This window comes from Meleagris gallopavo, chromosome 16, assembly GCF_905368555.1.
Source record: "Meleagris gallopavo chromosome 16, MGAL_WU_HG_1.1, whole genome shotgun sequence".
Lineage (NCBI taxonomy): Eukaryota > Metazoa > Chordata > Aves > Galliformes > Phasianidae > Meleagris > Meleagris gallopavo.
The window spans coordinates 2075863-2085793 of NC_139419.1; the positions used below are offsets into that span (position 1 = coordinate 2075863).

The following is a 9931-nucleotide window of genomic DNA, read 5'->3' on the forward strand; positions in this document are numbered from 1 at the left end:
CATAATGGGAGGCAACAGATTAGCAGCATTCCTCAAAAAAGGAAGGAATACAGAATGCTGAAGCAACACGCTTAGAAAAATGCTTTACTAATACATTAAGAGGCAGCAAATGTACTTGAGAAGATGGTCCAGCCATGGCTTTGCTGACATGAGGATGACACTCTACATGCTGACCCACGCTTCCAAGCACTAAAAATAAGCAGAACACAAGCCACTTGATCGCTCTGCAGAGACATGACAAAGCATTACCTTTCTAACATAAGAAACAGCATCTTCTTCTGTGTACACCTCTGCACTGACACCTCCTCTCCTGCGTCGGGCTTTTACTACTGGGTTGGGAGGAGGAGGAGAAATCTCATCGTCATGGGAATCAGACTGGGAACTGGACTTCTGCCGAGCCAGTATCTGTTTGCATTCTTCCTGCAAGGCAAAAAGAGACAAATGAAACATCTCTTACCCATGTAAGACTCAATATGCTTCCTCTATGACTCTCAGCAACTACTTCATTTCTACACTTAGATGTTTGGAAATGCACACATGTACTGGTCAAAGAAAATTAAAAATGTGCAGCTTGAAAGACTGACACCAACTCCAATGTGTATACAGGCACCATCACTCCAGTACTGGACCTTTCCGATACACATTAAGGAAACCAATGTATTATAAACCACAGACATTTCACTGCAGCTACTTCTGGCTGAGAAAGAAAAGGAATAAGCTTCTTTTGCTAGCTCTCCAACACCACAGCTGTTATTTTCTCAGTTGGCTTTTACATATCTTAGTCTCTTGTACAGAGAACATACCTGAAGTCGCATATTAACATGTTCCTTCATCTTGCTCTGCCTTGCAGGCTCACTACTGCAAGACAGAACAAAGATGTTCCCTATTCCAGAATTTCTACCATGTAACAGACCTATAACAAATGGGACTACTTCCAAGCAAGCAAGATCCAAGGTAGGCTCCAGAGGACTGCAAGAAACGATGGCTGGCTTAGCACCAGCTGGCCAATAGGGAGGTTATCCTCCAAATACCACATCCACGGAGGACAGAGTTAAGTACAAAGGGGAATCCCTGAAAATATGGTAACAAGAGCAGGAAAAATCTTCAAGGAAGGATGTGAGAGTTACAAGATGCTGTCAATTCATACGCTGAATTATCTGATTTCTGAAGAACTCATATAAACACATAGTTATAGTATTTTCAGGCATAAAATGCACAAGTCCTATGTAAAAAAACAAAAAACTACACCTGAGCAGTAGTGGTTGTCCTACTGCCTCTCCAGTGCCCTGGCTTATTCATTCCAGCCTCCTCTGACCCTACTCAAGGTGAGGGAGAAGGGCCAGAGGATGGGCCTCGTATCTGGTCCTCAGCTTGTCCCATAAAGGAAACGGTGGGGGATATGAACATTGTGAGCAGTCATCCTGCCTGGGCAGCAGTAGTCCAGCGATTTATTTGCTGTCACCTCCTCCCTTACCATACACACGAGATGCACCCTGATAGTCTCAGGGCTGTGCTGATGGATGCACACACAGACAGCACTCATCAGGCTGCCGGCTGAACAACTCCAGTACTTCTGAGAACTCAAACTAGTGGAGTTGCAGGCTACGTGAAAGAAAAAAGAAAATGCAGCAATGCTAAGGCCCCTGCACAGCCAACAAAGCCAATTTCCCTTTGACAGCGAGACCAGAACCTGGACACAACTAATTTCTGATGAGATTGAGCAATCTGAGCTAGTAAATAGAGTCAGTGGAGGAGGGAGGATCTCAGAGCATCAGCACCAGTCGTGTGGCAAATCACCAGCACTGCCAGTTGGTCTTATTGTCACAGGAAATGAGTTACAGCTAACTCATCAGGTATGACACCAGAAAAGAGCGGTACAGAAAACTGGCATAAGTTCACAATTTTTAAGCTTGCAAGAAAAACAGATGATTAATATCTGTTTTGCCACTGATGTTTACAAATGTCTGACAAATCCAGTCATGCCACTTGTCTTCTCTGGTCTCACTCCAGTTTCCTTCTGCACCATCACAAACACTGCCCCCATTATTAACTTCAGGAGCTTTCATCCCACCTTCAACGTGTTATGCCAGTTGAAATAAAACAGCGAAATAGTATTTCTTGTGCTGCATAATTCAAAGTAACAGGCCCCACATTATCGTTTTGATTAAGGGACTACTAAAATATTTGAGAAACAGGCACTGAGATAAATTTACAGAGCTGGCTGGAGAGGTGAGGTCCTGACCCGCCTCAGAAAGTGCCAAGTTTTTTCTGGTATCAGTTTTTAATATATATATATTTTTTTTTTAATGGGGATTGCTAGACTACAACTCCTGGACCATAGCACAGTTGAGTTAGATGACGTACACAAACAAAACCAACAAACAAACAAGCTGACTTCAGATGTATTAAATCTGTACTGGAACTTTTCCATTTCAATTCAAATTTCAGATAATAGCACAGAATGTGTAAAAAAATGACTCAGCAAGCCCTATTTAAGCACTCTCATCAACTTCGTCCCCACGCACAACTCCTCTCTGACTACCCTTAGCTTCCCTTAGTACAATTAATGCATTTGCAGAAATACAAACATGATAGATAAACATGTGTACTATTTATTTTCATTGTATTTAAAACCCAGCCATCAAAGACAAACCTACGACTGAAGAATTTGAAATATTGTCACCAGTATTTCAGCTTCTGTATCTCTACAGTTAACAATTTTTTTATACCACACAAACAAAGCCAAACACATCTTCTTCATAAGCTTAACTGAAAGGTAAAGAAGACTTTTCAGAGCAGAAAGCAGTTGAAAGTACACTCAGAGGTAACCGTAGCAAGGCAGCAGTCAGGTAACTAGTCAGAGGAACGCAGCTCTTGCACAGCTCTTCTCATAACGCTCAGAGTGAAAAGCAAGAGCTTGCCACATTTGAATATCAAACAGACACTTCTTCAGCACACACTGCATGAAGGCACTTCCAAGGAATTAATAAATATCTCCTCTGCCCCAGCACGGATTTATACAAGAAAGTAAGCTCGATGAGATGAAAATTAATATCGCAAAGCATGCTCTGAAACCCAAATACCTTCTAAAGTAAAAAAGATATTAAAGGATTATAAAAGTGAGTTACCATGTGATTCATTTTAAAAGGAAGGCTCTTCGCTACAAACTCCTTTTATACAAACAGCAGAGAGTTGACTGGCTGCCTTTTCCATATGCCGCTATTTGTAGTTTAGGTAAGATTTCCATTACTGAGCTAAAGAGTGCCTTTTGAAAATAAAAGCACACTCTGTATCCCGGGTTAAGCTTTCACAAAGCCGTCTTCCATATATCCTGGGGTGGAACTGCACAAATAAAGCTAGAGGAGGAACAGTTCTTCAAACAGCCATCAGGCACAGCTTGGTGTGGATGCCTGTGCAGACCTCACTCTCAAGTAAACACCTCACCATCTTTTGTTGTCATGACAACAAGCCATCTCACTCTATTCGAATCGCACAGATAATTCATGGTGGCAGAGAAATCCTAGTTCCCAATCACTTCCACTTTAAAATGAGGGACTCCAGAAAACACATGGAAGTCAACAGCAAATACAGCGTGACAACCTCGAGCAAGCTGCAGCGAGCACCTCACTCCTCACTCCTCACTCCTCACTCTCCCCTTCACCTGCTGCACTGCTGCCAGCAGAGCTGCTCCTGACTCGTGCAGCAGACAGGATGAGGCTCTCCAAAACACAGGGTCTGATGCAGATACCCATACACACAGCCCATGTCATTCTGGGCAAGCCTTGCCTGGTTTTCAGTGCTGGTTCAGCAATGAGAACCCCTTGCAGTCCCCACAGGCCCAAGGCAGTGCCTGTGCAATCTGGGGACCTGAAATAGCAGCACAGGGCTACGTGTGCGCAGCTGACCAGTGCCTGCAGCCACTGCTATGGTGCAGCACAGTGACAGACCATCACACCCCAAAGGCACAAACCAGCACTGCCGTGTTACAATAATGTCCTGCTTCACATACATCCAATCTAACCCCACTTCCATGAAAGTCGTGTTGCAAGTGATTAAAAACCAAGCTGAAGCTGTGCACAAAAGACTTCCCCGTGATTTCTGGTGGAGATGAATTGTGAAACAGGAATACCACAGCTGACTTCAATAGGTATGCCAACTAAACCATAAATTGGAAAGAAAACATACCACCCTTGCATCAAACTCAAAGCAAAAAGAGCTAATAGATACATCTGTAGTAGTGACCCGTTTATATTTTGAATGTTCCCCCCCAGTAAGATAGTGGTGTTGCAAGAGGCTGGTGTATAAAACACAGGAATTTAGCAAGCTGTCCTCAGTGTGGGGGGTCACTGCCTCTCCTGATTAATACTTTTAGGAGTTTTTAATGTGTTTTAAACACAAGAGAAGCGACCACAACGACAAGCAAGTTCTCAAGATTTACCCCTTCCTTTCAGACTGCTGCTCAAGAGACACACCGGCAGCTTTCCTATCTCTTAGCTGGAGCATTTCCAAACAGAAATTCACTTTCAGTAGTTCCTCTCCTCATCGTTCCTTTCAGGCTTTGTCACTGTCTGGAAACACAATGTTTAAATTCATGGAAGGATAGAATCTGACAAGGCTCCAGATCACTGCACAGCTTTACAACAGCATTCCAGGAAGACTTTAAAAGCGAGTCAGCTGCCAGGTATCACAGCTCACCACCTCCGATCTGCTTCCTACAACTTCTGTGTTCAAAAGGAACAACACAAAGCACATTCTAAATTAAATATTTTCTTTTTCTTCCCCCTCTCTCACCTCCCAAGCACAGTGCCTTCTGACTGACAGGCCTAGAATCTGCTTTCATTTTATCTACAGCAAATGTAAAGCCTAGCTCATGCTCAAGCAAACTAATCTCTCTTTGCACTGGAACTGACCCAGAGGAAACACTGTCAATACAGGAAGGTCTGCAACAGCATCCCTTCATTTTTGGAGAATGACACAATGATTAACAGCAAACTACTCCACTGGAAGCACAGGACTCACTGATTCAATCACTGAAAGAAATCTGGGAGGTCTTAAATGTCTTACCCACTCTTTTCTTTGTCACAGCAGACAACTCTATCATCTCTTCAGATCATTCAGACCTGTAACCTGAGACCCTTCATACAATACCAACCACCATTCCTCTGCCTTCTGGATGCTAAATGCTGTCTTTTCTTCCACAGCATCACTAAAAAATACCCTAAACATTCACCCCGCCATTAATTTATCCAGTTCATACCTATCCTCCACTCTAACTGCCACTACTGTGTCCTCTGTGGTCTCTCTGCACCATCGTTCATTCCCAAGTTCCAATCTAGGCAAATTCTCCTGCCAAAAATCTTCCTACACTTCTGTAGCTCTGCCTCACTGCTTGCCTTCCTGAGTCCCTTTACCTCCTGCAACACGTTAACACTTCTTATCTTCCCTTGCAGTGTCTTGCAGTAGCTCAGCCCATCACCACCTCCTCTCTGCTTACTTTTCCATGAGGCATACGCAGGAAGGGTTCTCTTACAAAACAACACATCGTATTCCTGATACTTAGAATCTTATGTAATCAACACTTCAATCTGTAAAATCCAGCCGAATACCAAATGTGTGCTTGCACACCTGGTGTAAGAAGAAACATGCCTGCAGGAAAGTTCATTTTATTATAAATCACATTTCTCTAGAAAAATTCTGCATTCTGACAAAACGTAAATACTGGCAGAGACTACAGAAGACTGCAGAAGATTGATGTTCAAATACTGAAACTCTTTATTATACACAAACGAACTATAATTTACTAACAGTAAATAATCTTTCCATCCCACTTTACAGCAAACTTGTCACACGTGTGACCTTATTTTTCTGATCATGTCTGTATGCAATACTGTCCAATATCACAAGGTGGAGCTACCCAGACAACCTCATTTTGCTCTATCTGATTTCAGGTGGTACAGCCCAGTTCTCCAAAACTCTTTTTTTTGGATGGTACCTGAAGGCATACAGCATCAGCCCAGTCCATAAAACAACTGCTGATCCACAGCAAGCCATGACATTAAGTTCAGCCCCTGCACGACAGCATTCTTCTTGTGTGAGCAGAGGGCAATAGAAGGAACCAGGTGAGAACTCAGATCCAGAAGGTAGCAGCAGTGCCTGGCTCAGCTTGCAAAGTCACTGCACTGAAATATAGGGCATGCAAAATGGCTCCATCAGAACACTTAGACATTTCTAAGCATAAACTGAAGGTGCTGTTCTCTTCTGTGCCATTTTCTTTGCTAGTTCTACTCATAACCTTTTTCTGTGGATCAGAAGTTTAGCTTGGGCTGCCAAGACAACTCCACCTTTGATCATGTCATCACAGCACTGATCAGTCTGACACCAATGAAAGTTCTGCAGTCCCACTGTAGGTGAAAATACAAGGCTGCAATTTCTTAGTAATTAATTAATTCACCTCTCTCCCCACACGGGAGCAAAAAGGTATAGCACAGATGCTGAGCTAACAGCAAACGTGCCCTATCAGTGTACTGCTCATTCCCATACAAACATCTCTAGCAGTTAAATTCACAACTCAGTTAAGATTCCACGGAGTAACTAAATATGGCAAGTACTGTCCAAAAGCAGGATAAAATTCATTTAAATGATTTCTCTATCTTTACAAGTCATTCAAAATGTGAGTGTTCCCAAATTTGCACTGTTAAGCCTTGATTCTGCAACTAGTCCACACAAACTCATTGTTTTCATAGTTTTTCCACTAAATAAAGATTTTGTTTGTCAGTTCTGCACAGCTGGAAAAAATAACTGACCTTGTTCCTACCTGACATTGTGCAGTCAGAAACCATGGCTCCCCTGAGACCAATTCTGTGCAGGAAGGAACAACATTGCAGAAGACCCTTTGGTTCTACAACTCAATGAGAAGGGACAGCTATTCCTCTGGGATGCAGATTTTTCAACAATTTGCATTATGCAACTGACCGAGTCAAAGTATTATCCTTCAGCAGAAAATCCCCCACAGTACAATCAATCTCAAGAAAGTCCTCAAAAATGGCTGAGCAAAGAAGTCAAACTGCCGTAGGAACAAGAATTACACCACAGGAAAACTCCGTAAGCATCCTAATGGCCTTCAGCTCAGGCAGCTTAGCTCTCAGACTGCCCTACAGGAGTCAGTGGCACCTCTGCTTACATCCATACTACGCATCATATTCACACTATTTGCTGTCCTGGGACTGTTTCTGAACTATCTCTTGTGATTCACATCAGTTCTGTTTTTGCATCCAGATCAGTACTGTTACGGAATTCCGATGTCCTTTGGGAAATAATAGGAGATTACATAAAAGAATGAGAATACCCAAGGGTAAGAACTGACACCAACTGTCAATTTCCCCGCAATGCATAAAGTCAAACTCCCCCAGAGCAACTCAAGTAATCCCACCAGCCATGCAGAATGTTCTAAAACACTATGGCGTATTTTAATGCGTTTGACAAAAGCGGCGCTTATCCTTCTGGGCAGGGAGTCTGGGATTGCATATATTAAACCAGATAGCAATTCATAACAAAGGAAATTCAACACACATAATTCTCTTCAACTGGGACTTGGCTCTAAGGAGTTTAGCAGAGGCAGAATCAAAAAATGTTTTGTTTTTTCTTTAAACAATGCACAATACAATGAAAATAAGTTTGTACTTTCTATTCATACCCAACGTTCCAGGCATTCTTTGTGGATTTCCACCTGGATACAACGTTTGTATTTACTTTCAGGCTACACAAATTTGGCATGTATCCACAGATAGAGAAAAGCAGACAAATGAGGAGAGATGTACAATGCTTCCATCATCAGTAATATTCAGCTCTATGCATTATTCACTAGTTAATTGTTCTTGCTCTGTCCTAGTTCTGTTCCTAAGAGGAAAATAATATACATAGAACTCCTACCTCAAGCCTACAAATGTTATGCACTTAATTAGAAAAAAAAAAAAAAAAAAAAACTTCAAACATAATAACAGTCTTCTTACATTAAGTATGTAAATAAAGTGTCTTATAGAATAAGGACTCATACACCTAACAACTTGCAGCCCTGTGTGCTCATGAGCATCTACTTTTTGAGAAATCCCATCCCTTAAAAAAGCAGCATTCACACTATCTGCAATTCCTGCAAAAGATACAAATATGCTTCAGGCAAGATTTGCCTGAGAATGTTTTACGTATGTTTCCCCTCTACACTGCTTCTGAATACAGCCGCAGTAAATGAAGTCTCTCTGAATGCATCTCTTATTGGAGATCCTAGGATATGCAACACAGGAAGGAGCAATAAATTAAGTTGTCAGGCTTCAATGGTTTTAAGTACCTGCTGGTTCCCTGACTTCATTCAGTTTAAAGGAGAAGGGAAAAGCACTTCACCTGATACCAGAATGAATAGGGAACAGCATCTTTTGCTCTACCCACAGATGAGAGCTGAGAATGTCATGCATCATAATTCCGAGTATGCATCCAAGCTCTTGGGTCCCTTGTAACAAGTTCAGTGTGGTGAGAAATATAATCTTGGTGTTATGGACAGTAACAGCATCATGGTAGCCATCAGCAAATAAAGGGCTGTTAATTTGTTTGTTTCTAACAGCTTTTGTTCTATAACAATCGCTTGCTAATTCACAAGTTAAGAAGAAAAGTGCACCAGAACATCCAAAATGTTTTTAACAATCTTTTCAGCTTAGAATCAAAAAATTATGTGTCATGTTAAAATCACTGACCTTTTCTAATTTTTCAAAGTGTTCTCTGAGGAACTTCATGGGTCGGTCTGGTTTTGCTATGCAGAGATTTACAATGCACTCCTTTAAGATCTGCTGGATGTTGTGCTTCTGAACGTAGAGCTCACATCCCTTCAGGCTCTCGTCTTCTTCCACACTGCAGGAGGAAGCAGCAGCCATCTTCAGGCTCATAAACAGTAAACAGACCTGGGTAAAGAAAATGGTGTAAGAAAGAGACAGTTCTTTATCAGAGGAACTTGGAGCAGCAGAGATAGATGAGTACTGCCTGAGAGCTGTCAATACAGAACATTTTAATGCTCTGCAAACACTAACCACAGGATCGACACATCGGCAACTACGAAAAGAGCATTTTAACTCCTCAACATCTACAAATAACGATACAATGAATCACACAAGGCCACGAGTTGCAGAGGCAGTCACTGAACACCGGTTTAAAGCCCCGCATTTCACAGCCTCCCCCCGCCCAGCGCAAACCCAGGTTCACATCTCAGGAGGATTTCAGGCTCGGGCAGAGCCCAACAGCAGCCGATACCCGAAGGAGGAGGGCCGACCTCCCAGCGCTGCGCCCCGCGGAGCCGCCCCCAGCCCGGGTCGGGCCGCGCGGGGCCTCCGAGGCATCGGCACCGCCCGCAGCCAGCCGCAGGGAGCGCGCCGGGCCGTACCTGGGCCGCCGATCTGCGGAGCGGCGGCGGCTCTTAATGCCGCCCTCACGGATGAAGGCGTTTCTTCGCCGGCTTCCGCAGCGCAACAGCCTCTTCCTCCTCCTCTTCCTCCTCCTCCTCTCGCTGCCCGCTCCGGGACCGCGGGGCTCCTTCCCTCATGCAGCCGCGGACACAAAGGCTGCGGCCCCGCCGCCGCAGGAAGTGCCGCTGCTGTCACTCAGCCGCAGGATCGGCCTCCGCGGGGCGGCACGGAGCCGGACCGGCTGCTACGGCGCCGCTGTCTCAGCGCTGTGTTGTAACGGCGGCTGAACGCACTGCCGCCGGCTGCTCGGCCGCTGCGATGCGAGGCAGGGCTGCGCTTTGCTGCGCCCCGAGCTTATTCCGCGCACTGCGGTACCGCCTGCTCGCGTTGCCCGCGGGCTGCGCGGTGCGGTGTGCAGCGCTCAGAAATACAGCTAAAGCACGTATTGACTCGGTGGACATTAGAAATAACACCGTGTATTGCTGTCA

The 9931-nt window shown here is 44.1% G+C and overlaps 1 protein-coding gene across 2 annotated transcripts in view; it reads right to left on the bottom strand.

Moving 5' to 3' along the window:
• Positions 1-9919, bottom strand: part of PRKAR1B (protein kinase cAMP-dependent type I regulatory subunit beta) — an 88796-nt gene extending 78877 nt beyond the window's left edge. Inside the window, exons 1-3 of one of the 2 annotated variants that reach the window (XM_085238042.1) lie at positions 9422-9919; positions 8742-8945; positions 250-420 (exon numbers count right to left, since the gene is read on the bottom strand). In XM_085238042.1, coding sequence (XP_085094168.1) covers positions 250-420; positions 8742-8930 — 360 coding nt within the window. In that variant the 5' untranslated portion in view covers positions 8931-8945; positions 9422-9919. Of the gene's footprint in view, positions 1-249; positions 421-8741; positions 8946-9291; positions 9314-9421 lie in introns of those variants that run through there. The other variant, XM_085238044.1, reaches the window with a different exon arrangement.
• Positions 9920-9931: the final 12 nt, after the last annotated feature.